At 57.0% G+C, this 15,487-nt stretch overlaps 1 protein-coding gene across 12 annotated transcripts in view; it reads left to right on the top strand.

The window, feature by feature from the left end:
• The window catches only part of ARHGEF10L (Rho guanine nucleotide exchange factor 10 like), a 138,484-nt gene that overhangs the window by 84,790 nt on the left and 38,207 nt on the right, over positions 1 to 15,487 (top strand). For all 12 annotated transcript variants that reach the window (XM_045548582.1, XM_045548581.1, XM_045548579.1 and 9 more), the window contains 4 exons: positions 1,531 to 1,646; positions 2,137 to 2,264; positions 3,754 to 3,854; positions 10,868 to 10,989. In XM_045548582.1, coding sequence (XP_045404538.1) covers positions 1,531 to 1,646; positions 2,137 to 2,264; positions 3,754 to 3,854; positions 10,868 to 10,989 — 467 coding nt within the window. The remainder of the gene's footprint in view (positions 1 to 1,530; positions 1,647 to 2,136; positions 2,265 to 3,753; positions 3,855 to 10,867; positions 10,990 to 15,487) is intronic.

Genomic DNA, 15,487 nt, shown 5'->3' with positions numbered 1-15,487 from the left:
GAGGAGTGATTGCACCATCCCCTCTCGCCACCCAGGGCCTGGGCTGCGACAGCTGTGGCCACTCGCAGACGCCGTCTCTCCCCAGCTCTGTGAGGCAGGAGGAGCTGGGAAGGCCCCTGCCACTCTCACCTCCCTCGGGGGCACCTTCGGCCCTCGCTAGGCTACACCTCCCTCCCAGTCCTTGGGGGGGTGCCGGGGACCCTCCTTCAGCACCTCTGACTTGTCTGCAGCCGTGTTCCTCAAACCAGAGTCAGGCACTGCCGGGCCCTTCCACAGGGGGAGAGGGTTCCTGCCGAATCCCAGTTGGCCTCAGATGATTTTTTATCATATTGTTATTCAAATATATACAAATACAGAACTTGCTATAATCAACTCCTTATGCTTATAGCCCTTGAACAACCATAAAACCAAAACAAAATCACAAATTGAATAAAAATAAAGCTACAAAGCAATAAAATTCAAATTAACAGCATTAATTTAATGTGATGGATGACGTTGTTTTGCTGAAACGAAATTGCTCTCAATATGGACATGGCACTCTGGTGATGCAGGTTCTTCCGCTCTCTCGTGCCCAAGCCACCTTGTGCCTGGGCCACATTTCTCACCGGCTCCCCTCTGTGGGGCGCTGCAGAGCCCTCCTGAGCCCTGTGCCACATCGCGAGCCCGCCTTGCTCGTTGCTTATTACCTGGGACCATTCAAGCACCAAAATCCACGGAAGCCCTGACATCACGCAGCAGAACATGCGCATCTGTGTTTTAGACAATCATCTAAATGAAAACCCAGAATAAGGCTTCCCATTCACCCCTCTAGCCCTTCCTATGAGCTCAGCTTGAGAAACCACGGCCTAGAGAACACAGGGCAAGTTCTTAGCAGGGCGTTCAGGGTCTTCTTCGTCTGGCCCTGCCAGTCCCTCCTGCTCTGTCTCTTGCCGCCCACCCCTGTACCCCTGGTACTCTGTTTTATCACCCCCAGAGATCTGGGCTCTCTCATTCCATCCGTGTCCCACCGCCTTGATACCTTTCTCTCCAGCACCTTCCACCACCTGCAGCTGTTAACTGACTGCTTCTTCCTCCACCCCTCCTGCCCGGCCCGTCATCTCTGTCTTGTTTGCTGCTGTCTCTCCAATCCTGCCGTAGACTCTAGAACATAATATGTCCTCAGTGTGTCTTTGAACAACTCGCTGTTTGGGGCTTCCTCAAGCCACGGTGCCTTTGCACATGCTCTTGTCCCTCAGGAGAACCCCCCACATGCAGGGTCCTTGTCTCTCACAGGCACAGTTGGTTCTTGGTCTTGTGGTCTCCTGTGACCGTGAGCACAGACTGCCTGTGGCCTGGATCCCAGGTGTTAGACCTTACCTGTGTGGATCCGTCTTCCCAGCTAGACAGGGAGCTCTGTCAGGGCGAGAACTGGATGTTTCCTTCCGGATCTCCAGTGCCACATCCCAGGGCAACAGCTCTTCTTGTTCACTATGCATGGCTTCTTAGCGCCTCCTCTACCCTTAGGCTGAGTTGGGTCTCTTCTCTTTCCAGATAAGGTGTACCTCGGCCCCCCGCGCCTCTTCCAGGAGCTGCAGGACCTGCAGAAGGATCTGGCCGTGGTGGAGCAGATAACACTCCTCATCAGCACGCTGCACGGTACCTACCAGGTGCGCGGCAGCGGCCTTCCTGCGGGCAGCGTCTAGAAGGCCAAGTCGGGAAGGGCCCCTCTCTTGGCTCAGGCCCTGATGTGCCCCTGGCTTCTGAGCTCCCACAAGCAGCAGTAGTGGCTGAAGCTCCACGTTCCTACTTAGAAGTCTCGTGTGTGGCCCATGGTTCAGGTTGAGCAGAGCCTGGGAACTTTTTTTGTTCTCTGTATAGTGGCCATTTGGTCATGTGGCCCCATCCGGTGCCTCTGCCCAGTCTGGAGAGGAAGCCGGCTGGGAGAGTGGGTCCCTCTCAGAGCAGGGCCACCAGGTGGGATCTGAGCCCAGAGCACGGGGAGCTGGCCTCCTGCTCGTGGCTGACGTGCAGACCCAGTGCGGCTCAGGACTTCTTCCCAGTGCTCCCCTCCTGGGTGCTGCGATTGCTGTAGGATCTGGTGTGGCTTTGGGGTAGTCAGCGGGCTGTGTGGTGACCTCATTGGCTTCCTGAACCTAGAACCTGAACATGACCGTGGCCCAAGACTGGTGCCTGGCCCTGCAGAGGCTGATGCGGGTGAAGGAGGAGGAGATCCACTCGGCCAACAAGTGCCGCCTCAGGCTCCTGCTTCCCGGGAAACCCGACAAGTGAGATGAGGGGGTGAGGGGAGAGGGCTGCTGCCTTTGCAGGGCCAGTGGAGCGGGGAGGTTGGGGGTCACCTGGAGCCATCCTGTTCGTCAAGAATGGGCTGTGTCCAGGACAGCCCCTGACACGTGGTAGGTGCTCATGAAAAGACAGCGAATGAATGAATGAATGAATGACTAGACACCATGTTCATCGCCTGGGTAAGCCTGGTTCACTGTTAGGATACTCACTCTGCCGTTGGTTGGCCCCATTTGTGCTGTGCCCTTTACAGTCATATCAGACTGTGTGGTCCCACACGCCAGACCCTGGGTCTCCTCTCTGGGGACCCCTGTTCCCCCCAGCACTGCCCCACCTTCAAGATGTCCACCACAGGAGTTCGTGCGCATAGAGCCCCAGCTGATGTTTGTGGAATTGGTGACAGAGTTAGCTGCTTGGCCTGGCAGGGACGGGGAACGCTATCCCTTTGATCCTCCCATAGCTCTGTAAGGTGGGTCTTGTCCCCATTTTACGGGTGGAGAATACGAGGCTCAGAGAATTGCATGGGAGGCTTAAGGCCACACAGGAAAAGGCAGAGTTGGGTCCTGATGGGGTCTGACTCTGAAGCCCAGGCCAGTGCAGTGAGGGTCTCAGAGCCCAGGTTTTGGTTCCCAAGGGAGGGGAGAAGGTGGGGACAGAGTATCACAGTGGCTGCAGGAAAGAGAAGGAAGTGCACTGTTGTGTAGGACAGGGCTGTGGAGCTTGGGTGCGGGAATCAGCAGCTTTGAGCTCAAATTGGAATCTGCCACCTCCCTGCAAATGGCCCAGCTCAGCTCCCTTCTCTCTGAGCCCCCTTCTCCCCATGCACCCCGGAGGGTGGAGACTCCACCCTGCCCACCTCCCGGGGCTGGGACGGCACAGACCCAAAGGACTCCAAAGGGGTCCCTGCTGCTCCAAGGCGAGAGGACAGTGTGGTGACAGCAGCAACCTCCAGCTGCCCCAAGCTTGCGCTCAACATTGTTCATTCATTTCTTCATTTGTTCATGTGTCCACTCAGCAAACACTGACTGAGCAACTGCCCCGTGCCAGGTGCTGGGGACAGACCCAAGCGAGACCCATTCCTCCCTCCAGAGGCTCGTGGTCAGACATGTAAGGTGTCTGACGAGGCCTGTGGACAGCTGATCCCTGGCTGACCAAGTGGAGTCACAGCCTGCAGAGGCTCTGCCAGGCACAAAGCCAGAGGCTCCTGGGGCTGGGCTGGGGAGTGTGGCCCGGCCACTCTGGCCGGGTACCCCTCCCGGGGCCACAGTGGGTGGAGGGACTCCTCCCCCAGGGGCTGAGGCTTTGCCAGGCCACTAGCCTCTTTGACCACCTTTGGGGATCCTCTGGCCATACCTCCCTCTATCTGCAGGGCACATGGGTTGGAGGGAGCACTGGGTGACGGTCCCTGGGAGCCAGGCCCTGGTTCTGGGCACTGGGCTCCCCACTCTCAGGCTCCCCACCTTCTCACTGCAGGTCCGGCCGCCCCATCAGCTTCATGGTGGTCTTCATCACTCCCAACCCACTGAGCAAGATCTCCTGGGTCAACAGGTTGCATTTGGCCAAAATCGGACTCCGTGAGTATAGTCCCAGGGACAGCACATTGGGGGATGGGGCTGTAGAGCACTGAGGCTTGGGGTGTGTAAGGACATGCATGCATTCAGGGTCAGTGGGGGACACGGAGGTTTCTGAGCTGAAGGGAGGTGGTGCAGTGGCGGAACAGCTGGAGCTGGAGTTCTGAGTCCTGAGGCTCTGCTGTGTGACCTTGGACCAGTCACTTCCCCTCTCTGAGCCTCAGTTTCCTCATTGTGAAATGATAGGACTTGACAGAAAGTAAATTCCACTCCTGTGAGGAGAGGGCAGTGGGTGAGACTGCTAAGGGTTTGTGGTGAGCGTGATGAGAATGTTCTAAATGGGATAACGCTGGTGGTTGCCCGGCTCCATGAATACACTAAAAACCAGGGAAGTACATACTTTAAAAGGGTGGATTTTGTGGTAACTGAATTATATCTCAATCAAACTGTTACCCCCCAAAATGATGCAGGTTGGACTAAACTGATTGTCAACCAGAGACCTATATTATTTTCTTCTTCCCATGCACCCCATAATACTATGGGTATTTACAGAGTGCTTCCTGTGCGGCAGGCATTTTGCTGAGCATTTTACATACATCTTTTTCATTTCACACTCACAGTAACCCTGCGAGATAAGTCTGTTGTGAACCTCTTTAGACCATTGAGGATTCTGAGGCCCAGAGAGGCACAGGGACCTGGCTGAGGTCACACAGCAGGAAGGGGCAGATCTGGGACTTAGATCCTGGGCAGGCTCTCTCCAAAGCCCAGTCTAGATCCCTGTCCGTTCTGCTTCCTCAGCTTGGCAAGATTCTGTCTGCCAAGCCACACTCATTAAGCTGTAATTATTTTATTTGTCCATTTTTGGAATTGCTGAAAGGCCCGTGCCTTTGCCAGTCAGAGCCATTATCCCCCGTGACGTCCCAGAATTCCTAGTTGCTGATGCCATCCAATGGTGGGGACTCATTTGTGTTTTACTTTCTGGCTTTGTTTCTGGTGTGATCTTTTTATAGACAAGTATATATTTCCAATAGGTTTTAAAACATTTCTGGAGTGAAGTCAGGACCTTTGTCACTGGCTTTCATTGATTAAAGAACCAAACCATTTATCGAATCTCTGCAGTCATTTTAAGCATGAGAGAAAAAACAGTGACAAAAACAGAAAGGTCCCTGCCCTCGAGGACCTTAGGTTTCTGAGAGGTGGGTGGACGTGAAACGGGGAGCAAGTCAACAGGGAGGGTCGCACTGTGCGGCCGTCACTGAGCGGGGCGTCGGGGCTGCCGGCAGGGAGGGTTGCTGAGACAGTGACACCTGGTGCCGTCAGAGATCTGGGCAGAGTGGTCCAGGCGTGGGATCAGCCTGCACAAAGGTCCTGAAGTGGGGATAAGAGGAGGACCAGGGTGGCAGCGCTGGAGGAGGAAGGGGAGAGAAGTAGGCGGGTGGGTGGTTCAGAGGGTGGGGGTCACAGGTTTTCTTTAAAAGCCAGGGCGAGGCACGTGGGATGTGTGATGGGAACTGTTTACTGTAGCATTGAGAGCTGGACCTTGTCACACCCCATGTGCATTTGAGCTGGTCATTCAGGCTGCTGCATGGAGAGGGCTCTGGAGGGACAGGGGTGGACGCGGGCGGGGTGGGGAGGAGGTGTGGCTCTGGGGCACAGGCTTCTACTTAGCCCGTCCGTTCTCGGCTCTGATGCTGATGGTGCTCGAGCCTCTGCTGGATGTTCCTGGGTGGCCAGAAGGGCTTTGGAGGGTGGAGAAGGGATTGTGGGCAGAAGCTGCCCCGTCCCTGGTGGAAGGCTGAGAATTCTGGCCCTCGGAGGGCTAAGGTGCTTCCCCAACAGGCCTCAGGCCACGTGCACCCCTCCATGCCCGTGCACCTACGCCATCTTGGGAAGTGCCCACGACCCGTGTGGACACCTGCTTTAAGGGCAGATGAAGCTCCCATTTGAACCCCACGTGCTTTGCTGCGTGGGGCCTGGCCCTGGAGGGACAAGGCAGCCCCAGTGCTCGGTGCCTGTGAAGACGCTGCCTTATCTCCACGGAGTGTCACTGCAGCAGAAGTTTTAATGGAAGGAGAGTCATTTGAAATCTTATTTGAATGCCTGGGTTCCCCTGGGGCTTGAATAATTTGTTCCTTTTATTTTGCCAGTTTTTTTTTTTATCTGCAGTGCCTGGTTTGGGAGGGATAATATAAGCCTGTTTGAAATAGACTATGTTAAAAACATTTATTCACAAAGGATGTTTTTCCTTTAATTTTTTTTTTCTGTATCTTCCTCCCTCCCTGACCACAGTGTGCCAGGATCATAATCCACGGAGACTGAGGAAGGAGAGAGAGGGTGGGGAGCTGGGATCCGAGAGGGGCATTAGTTCTGCACTTGGAGGGGCAGGGAGCCCTGGGGAATCTGGGACACAGCTCAGACCCCATGGCGTGGCCACCGTGCTGTGGGGTCCTGGGGAAGGCAGGACTCTGTCCTGAGACCCAGTTTTCCATCTGCCACTTGGATTAGATCTCTAAGGGCCTTTTCTCTGTTGCATTCGGATCTTAGGTGCACAGGAGGGTTTGAGGGGCGGTAAAGGGTGGTTTTTGGCACCCTGTGAAATGGAGCCAGACGGCGGGTTCAGTTCCCAGCTCTGCCACCTACCAGCTTTGTGCTCTCAGCAAACTACAAAACCTCTGGGTGCCCCGGACTTCCCACCAGAAAACAGGGGAAACGGCTCCTGCACAGGGCTCTCGTGAGGATGCGGGGAGATGGTGCCCGGAAGGCACCTGGACAGCCGGCCGTGGGCAGGTGGCGGGAGTGAGCGGCTCCCGGGATGAGGCGTGTCTGCATGTGTCGTGTGGGGAATGGCCCATCTAAGGTCACACACAGCTCGGTGCAGAGCAGGACCAGGGTCCCCCCACCTCTCTCTAGTCTCCTGCTCTGAAAGGCTCCAGAAAAGGGTTGCAGATGGAAGGCTCCAGAGAAGGAAGAGGTGAGGCTGGGGGCTCCCTGATCACCAGCTGGCAAAGCGCTGCCTCCTGGGCCTTACCCCCCACGTGCCCTCGGGGCCTCTCGCACCCACAGCCCTCCTCGTTTCCACCTCCCGAGAGGACGTGGGCCTGGCAGGCCACAGGCTGGTCTCACATTCACAGGGACATATCCACGTGGCTCGAGGCGGTCAGCCTGAGTGCCAGGCCTGCTGGGCCCTCCTTTGCCCCTCTAATTGGGTTTACTTTTCTAGCCCGCAGTCGTCATAGTAACCCTGATATTCCTGCAGTGGCTGGGCCCCGAGGATGGCCTGGGCAGCATGCTGAGCACGTCCTAAACCTCATCTCCCTCACCCTCACACCCGTCCTAGAGGCCCGGGCCCCACAGCGGAAGTGGTGGGTCTGCTCGCCGGGAGGGGGGCCAAGGGCGTTGGCCTTGGAGCCCGACTCTGGTTTTACCCCGGCTGGGATCCTGTGGCCACCAGTGGTCCTCTCTGCAGGGGACAGGTGTTGGATAAGATGCCTGCTGGGGTCCAGCCCAGCTTGGTGTGGTGCTGGGGAGGTGTGAGCGGCGCCTCAAAAGGCGGCCTCAGGTCTGGGAAGTTCAAGAGGAGCAGCCTGGGCTTGTTGCTGGGCAACGGTGACAGTAAAGGTGTGACGCTGGGATGGAGCACGGTAGAGGTTTGGCAGGCAGGTCTGGCTGGAGAAGCAGGGTGGGGCCCGCGGTGGGCTTGGCGTCCTCGATGATCGCAGTGGGCGTGCTGTTGACAGCGAGGACGGTGATCATAGTGGCCACTGTTTCTTGAGTGCCTGGCGTGTGCTCGTGTTGTGTGTCTTCCTCCCAGGGCTCACAACAGCTCCAAATGGCTGGATTTATTTCCCCCATTTTCTAGGTGAGGCAACAGGCTCAGAGACGTTAAGTCCCTGGCTCAGTGTCACACAGCAAGCTGGAGACTGAGTCAGGATCTGCCCAGGGCCCTTCTAGCAAGTCAGAGGGGATTATTCTGAGGGCTGGGGTGGCGGGGCGGGGGGCGCTTCAGCCCTGGAGCTGCTCCCCCTGTCCCGTGGGGTACCCCCGTGTTCCGTGGGGGTCAGCAAACACAGCCAGACGCCCAATAAGCCCCCACTTAACATCAATTGGAAATCACGGCATTGCCATCGGTGCCAGTTCTTAATGTCACTTATCCCAAGCGGGCTTTCAGTTTCAGTGGCAGCAGCCTTCTCATTTGGTCTCAGCCGCTCTGGCTTTGTGACGGAAACAATGGCAGTGGCAGATGGAGAGCAACAACTCCATTTTCTTTTAATGTTCCCAGTCGCAGGCAGGGAAGGCACCATCTGGGAAGAGAAGGTCAGATCATTAAAAATATATACAATAATAAATCGGCAGGACTCGGTCTGGGAGTGTGCTGGGAGGGAAGAGAGGAGATGAGCTTGGGGCATCGTGGTGACAGGGCCTGGGGGGATGCTCACCGACCAGCTCCAGGAGGCCGCAGGGTCTGGAACTGGGGGTTGAGGGCTCTGCTGGGCTCTTGTCTGATGGAGGTGAGGTCTGTGTGATCATAAGTTTCTTGAGAGTCTTTGTTTGCTGCCCAGTGGCTCGTCCACGAGGCAGTACAGCAGGCTGTGGCGTGAGCACCCTGCCCACGGGAGCCTCCCCGTTCCCGTTGCGTGGCAGGCACTGTGCACAGGGCCCCCCAGTTAGTTCCTTGGTGCCTGGCCCTTCCCATGCCTTCCCCAGCCCTGCTTGCCCAGTGTGGGCTGGGCATGGAGTCGCCCACCTCCCAGGGTGGCTGCGAGGGTGAAACAAGACGACGTGTAAACTGTGAAGTGCGGTGTGCGTAGAGTCGTCTGTTCCATCGTGTGCTGCCATGTCCTTTCCCTCGTGGTCCCCCACGTCGGCTTTCCCTCCCTGGTGGCATGGACCAGGTTTTATGTGACGCTGCCTATGGGGCCCCATGGGGTGGAGGGCCCTGCACAGAGAACGCCTCTTGGCCCATTTAGGGAAGGAGTTCAAGGCCCCGCGACTCAGGCTCAGGGCGTGAGCCCCCTGAGTGCCGGCTCCTTCACGTCATAAAGCCTGACGTTTGAAGATGTCTTTAACTGCTCAAAGAGCGTCCACGCTGCTGCCTCATCCCAGCTCCTCCTGCTGTGATGGCACTCAGATGCCACCTTCACTGGCGGTGATGGCATTTGTGAGCATGCCGGGCGAAGGGGCCGTTCTCAGGGTCGTCATTGCTCACGTGTGTCCAGCCCTCCTCTGTCTGACCCGCAGTGTCTCTGATGACAAGTCAGGTTCACATTCACGTAATGGGTACGTTGGACAAACCTGGAAAATGAGGTTTTGGGAAGAGACTTTGTTCATGTCCCCAAAATGTACCGATGGTCTGTGCTGTGTCCGGCACTGTGTGAGCAGGTCAGGTGTGGTGTAGAAGGGAACAAGGTGGAAGGTTTCGGCCTTCCTGGAACACTGGCCTAGCAGGGGAGTCCCTGCTTCCATGTGTACACACATGCACACACATACACACACACACACACACGTGTACATACTGGCATAGGGGAGTCCCTGTTTCCATGTGTACACACACACACATGTACATACTGGCATAGGGGAGTCCCTGTTTCCATGTATACACACACACACGTGTACATACTGGCATAGGAGAGTCCCTGTTTCCATGTGTACACACACACATGTACATACTGGCATAGGGGAATCCCTGTTTCCATGTGTACACACACATACGTGTACATACTGGCATAGTGGAATCCCTGTTTCCATGTGTACACACACACATGTACATACTGGCATAGGGGAATCCCTGTTTCCATGTGTACACACACACATGTACATACTGGCATAGAGGAGTCCTGCTTCCATGTGTACACACACACACACACGTACATCCTGGCATAGGGGAGTCCTGCTTCCATGTGTACACACATACATACACATATGCATATACTGGCATAGAGGAATCCCTGCTTCCATGTGTACATACACACATACATGTGTGTACATAGTGGCATAGGGGAGTCCCTGTTTCCATATGTACACACACACACACACACACACACACACAGACAAAGAGCCAAGCCGGTGGAAGAGCTGGCAAGAGCGGTGAGGGCTGATACCTCCCAGCAGTGCTGAGCAGAAGCGGTGGGGGTGAGGGGTGGGGAGATGGTCGGCTAGTTCAAGCCTCTCTGGGAAGGAGAGGAGCCAGCCTGGAGAGCGCCGAGGGGCCGCGTTCAGGCAGAGGGAGCATCTGGGTGCATCCTGCCCGGGTTCCTGAGAACAGTCTAGTGAGGTGGAGACCGAGGGGTGAGGCTGGGAGGGAGGGAGGGCCTTATGGTTCTTCCAGAAGAGTTTAGATCTTTTTCTGAGTAGACTGGGGACTTGACTGACATTTCCAGGCAGGGAACTGGTGAGGTCCAGCGTGAGTTTTAGCAGGGTGGCCCTGGCTGCAGAGTGAGGTCAGGAGGGGCAAGAGTAACCGGGGGCCTAATGTGGCTGGCAGGCATTCAGACCGAGTTGGCCCCTCCTCAGGCAGAGGCAGGGCCGGCCTGGGGTCCCTGCTGCTTCTCTGCCACAGAGGGGCCTTGCGGGGAAGGGTGCTGTCACAGCGGTTCAGCTTGGTGTCATTGCGTTGAGTGTCCCTCTCACTCAGGGTGCCTGCCTAGTGGCTCTGGTTACCCGAGGCAGAGCTACTCCTAGTCGTCCAGCTTCACTGTGCCTACAGGCCTTTGTGACAGTGGCCTTGGTGGGCGCTGAAGGCTGCCTGGTCTAGTGCAAAGAACTCAGTCTTGGGGTGAGTTGCACAGTTGCTCAGTGGTAGGGTGGTCAAGCCGTGACTCAAGCTCCCAGCCTGGCCCCATGCTGTGGACGACAGAGGGTGGACTTCATGGCACACGGGCAGGAGTGGAGGTGGGGGAGCGGCTGGTGGGGCCCGGCCTCCAGGGCCCGCTGTGGCTCCCTGGCTTGGAGGGCCACTCCCTGCCCGCCTGGTCCTTGCACCCTGACCGGCATTACCCTCCTCCCTCCTCTTGCCATAGGGGAGGAGAACCAGCCGGGCTGGCTGTGTCCGGACGAGGACAAGAAGAGCAAAGCCCCGTTCTGGTGCCCGATCCTGGCCTGCTGCGTCCCCGCCTTCTCCTCTCGGGCCCTCAGCCTGCAGGTGAGTGGAGCGGACCTTGCTGAGCAGCCTGGGAGAACCGGTTTCCAGGTAGTGCCCACAACAGGAAAGGCTCAGATTCCAGGTCCAGCTTGTATGTTCTCGCGGGCGAGCTGGACAAGCCTTTTTGTTGCTCCAGGAGCCAGCTTTCCCACCAAGAAATGGGGGTGAGTGACCACTGTGGGTCAAGTGAATGGAAAATTACGTTATTTTGAGATAATAAATAGCGATGATCTCACCAGTGGATGGCATGGTTCCAGAACATGCTGAAGCGGCTGTGCCAGACGTTGTGGGTTGGTCTGTTTTGGTGCCGCCAGGCGGGAGCCGGCTCTGGTCCGGGGACTGCCCCCACTGCGGCACTCTCCACGGCCACCAGGCGTCCCGTGCATCAGGCACCCACTGTGCTTCCCAGGGCCTTGCTGTCATTCTCTTATTTTAATATTTATGAGAACCCCATCATTAGCTGTTTCTATGTCTATTTCACAGATAAGGAAACTAAGGCTCGGACAGGTGACATGATTTTCCAAAAAGGACACAGCTAGTAAGGAATGGATCTGGGAGTTTGAACCTTGCTCTGCCTGGTTACAGCATCCGAGGTCTTAACCACAGGATGCCCAGCCAGCGCTAGTCACCTGCCCCTCGTGTCCTGGCCAAGCTGCCCCTCCATCTGGAGCAACTGCTGTCCTTCCTCTCCCAGGGAGATGAGGCCGTCTCAGCTTGGGGATGGGAGAGCAAGCTTGGGACCCAGGCCCAGGTCAATAAGCCCCAGGAGATGTGCGGATCGGGCTGTAGATGGGGGATCTAAACAGCTGAAAGTATGGAGCCTTGGGATGTAAGTTCCTTTGCTCACTCATTGATTCATTTGTCCATTAGGCATATAACTTTTGAGTACCTACTGTGTGCTAGACACTGGGAATACAGTGGTCCCTAAGACATACAGCCCTCGTGTAGCTTTCAGTTTAATGGGAGAGACAGAACAAACTCAACGAACAAAAGGAAACAGACCAGAGTGATGTGTGTCATAGCAAAATCAGTGATACCATGCGGTAGATACATAGATGGGGCCACACGGTTAGTGGGTTCAGGGAGGGCCTCTTGAAGGAGGAGGCCTTTAAACTGAAACCCGAATGGCAAGAAGGATCTGGCCCCATGAGGGCCCAGGGGAACAACATTCCAAGTAGACAAAGGAACACGGAGGGAGCAACAGGAACAGTCGTGGGAGCCGGTGTAGCTGTGGCTCGGCAAGGCAGGAGGAGCGAGGGCCCTGAGCTTGGTCGGTGGGTGAGTTGGACCACGCTGGCCTCGCAGGCTGGGTCGGGCCTGGATTTCATTCTCAGAGTGCGTTTCCAAGCTGGAGACTGGCACCATCTGATTTATATTTTAGACCCATTGGATCCTTCTGGCCGTTGTGTGAGAGTGAACTGCAGACAAGAGGGAGGCGAGGGTGGATACCCAGGGGCCAGCCTGCAGCTCAGTTCCGGGTCCTGCCAACACGTGGCAGGACTTGGCCCAGGTGGAGGTCAGGGCTGTGAGTGGGGTAAGGCGAGTGAGGCTCTCACCTTGGGTACAAAATTTCACCAGGCACCAAAAATCTCAATAATCAAGATAAATAATATTTTAATACACTACTTAAAAAAAAATCAAATCAGCAAATTACGGTCCACGGTTTGGCTGCTTTTTTGGTAAATAAAGGGCCGGGATTAGAGTGAGGCAAGTGAGTCAGGGTTGTGCAAATGTAGGGTCAGGTTTTGTTTTTATTTAAATTTTAAGTAATTCATTGTAGACTTTTTTGCATTAATTTTGATTTTTAAGAATTGCCTGATAATATTTTTCTTGGTAACTGTGTTTTTTGTACCCACTTAAATTTTGTACTCCAGGTGGGTACCCTGTCCCGTCACCCTAGTACTGGCCCTGGGGGAGGCAGTGGGGTGGTGGGGGGGACACACTGGGGATGTGTGTTGGGGTAGGGCTGGCTGAACTGGTGACAGATGGGATGCATAAAATGGGGGGCTACTGTGGGCCTTGTGGCCTTGGGATGGAGACCAGAGTCCGTGGAGCAGGGATTATTAGGGTCCACTGCACCTGCAACTCACCTGGCCTCTGCATCCCATGGAGAAGGCTGACCCTGGGTGACTTTTGTGGTGGGGATTGGATTCTCCAGTCTCCCGAGGGCCCTGATTTCCTGGGAGTACAGGGCGGGTTAGACCCGGGAGGTGGAGTCACAGACAGGCTGCTGCCCCCAGGGCCTCCCTGGAAGAAACCCTGACCCAGGTGGGGAGCATCTGCCACCTCAGACCTGGGGGACAAGGGGCCATGAATCTCCTCGTTTGGAGCTCTCGGGGCCCAGGAGCACATGGGCCAGAAGCATCCTCAGTCCCTACCAGGCCCGCTGCCCGTGTCTCCTGAGGAGCCCCCGTGCTAACCGAGGCAGCCGTGAGGGAACGTCCATGGCTAAGGGGCCTCAGGGCTGCTGGGCCACTTGCTGGGCCCCGAGACGCCCTTCCCGCTCTGCCCACACCCCCCAGCCCAGCCCAGCCAGATGTGCCCCGTCAGCCCTGTGCTGTCAGCCAGATGAATCAGGGCCTTGCAGTGCCAGCGCCTCGCCCAGGGACTGCAGAAGCAGATGTGAGTGTGGGGACCGCTGCCTGGGCCCCTTCCCAGCCCACCACGTTTCCCAGGCCATCCTGGGGCAGATGCTCTGGCTCCGGCTGGGCTGTTTGTTGGGGAGGGCTGGGACTGGGCCAAGGGAGTTGCCAGCCCCGACCCCTTTCCCAGTATAGACGAGATCAGTGCTCGGGTCCCAGCTGCACGAGGAAGTGTTGGGTTCTGTCCCTCAAGGAACGGGGTGTCAGGGGCAGGAGGCAGGAGCAGGTGTCTGCTCAGTGGAGGGGCAGCCGTGCCCACGCTGGGCTCACCAGGGCCTCTGCTCACACCCTGGGTGGAGCCCAGCCCTGCATGTCCCAGCGGGGTGACGCCAGGAATGCTGCTGCAGCTCCCAGTGTCCAGCTGTGTGCACTGAGTGTAGGCCGAGGTGGCCACAGCACCTCCTTGGTGGGTCACAGTCAGGATTAAGTGATACAGTTTGGGTGAAGTGCTCAGCCAGTCCTGTGGTGTGTGCTCAGGGTTCAAGAAATGGAAGCAAACACCCAAGGACATTTTGGTCCTCAGGAAGGAGGGGCCACTTGGGTCTGTTTTGTGGAGTTTCCCGAGGCCCGGCTGCTGGGGTGTCAGAGGAGTCCTCCTGGACCCCAGCTCCATCCAGGGGGAGGCAGGCAGGGCTCAGCACAGGCCTATTCCCCTGTCGGGCCAAGGTCAGTCTCAGAGCCTGCCTGTGGTCAGGGCCTTGGGGACAGGGCCTTGGGAACAGGAGTGGGGTACTGCCTGCTCTGAGGGGTGTACAACTCGAGCACCTTGGGGGACTGCGGGACTGTAGCCCAGACCTGCCCAGGGTCTGCGGCCTCCGTCCTGACCTTCCTGGCCTCTTAGCCAGAACTTCCCGTTTTCTCACTGTGACAGCCCCGCCCCATCGAGTTGCTCTGATGATTGCGTGAGCTCGTGCATGTAAAGTGCTACAACATCCCATAGGCAGCCCTCGGTAAACCTTAGCTGCTCTGCACCTGCCCCGTCCAGTCCCCACGGCCCTCCTGACGAGATGCCAGGGTCTCTTCGTCATAGGGGAGGACCTGATTTGCTTGGGACCAGCCAGCTGGTAACTGCTGAGCTGGGGTTGGCGTCCGGGTTGGCTGTGTCCAAAGCCTGCTTCCCTTCACCGTGCTCCCCTCCTCTCCCCTGCACGGGTGCCTGGATTTTCCAGAAGTCGGCTTCCTGGCATGAGCAAGACTTTTAGGGCCGGGGCCTTGCTGGGTAAGGAGCAATCTGAGTTTTCACCATCATCTTAGACCCAGCTCTGTTGATCCAGCTGACTTTGGGGCCATGGAGTTGCCATGGAGATGTCTGAGCCAGGGTGAGCACCCCTAGCTCCCTGTGGCCGCCAAGGAGCAGAGAAGGCAGGAGACCAGGGGGCCGGGCTTCAAGAAGCCACCTGCTCTGGGCGTGGGGACCCATGTTCCCAGTGGGCAGAGGTGGGGCCCGGAGTGCCGAGGCCTCAGCCTGCAGCCTGGCTCGTGGCAGAATCCGGAGTGGAAGGAGCACCGGGCCAGGCACTGAAGGTTTGAGTTCTAGCCCTGACCCTGCCACTCGCTCTCTGTGTGACCTCGAGCTGGTCACATCCCTGCCTCCACAGCTAAATGAGGCTGGATGAGGTGACCTCTTAGGGCACCCTCACACCTGGCTGTTAGAAATTTTGTAGGAATATTCCGGGGGGTGCGCAGCCAGCGGGGGCCTGCAGCGCCAGCAGAGGGCAGCACCTGCCTGGGAAAGGGCTGGTGGCCACTGTGTTCCTTGCTCGGCAGGAGCTGTCCCCACTGTTCCCTTCCCCTTCAGTGTGGCCCACGAGAGGGCCAGGCCATTTCCTCACGTTGCCGTCCTGGCCAGAGAGACA

Source organism: Lemur catta, chromosome 3 (genome assembly GCF_020740605.2).
Source record: "Lemur catta isolate mLemCat1 chromosome 3, mLemCat1.pri, whole genome shotgun sequence".
NCBI lineage: Eukaryota > Metazoa > Chordata > Mammalia > Primates > Lemuridae > Lemur > Lemur catta.
The sequence above is the reverse complement of the archived record's forward strand: the minus strand, read 5'-3'. Positions and strand labels throughout refer to the sequence as shown.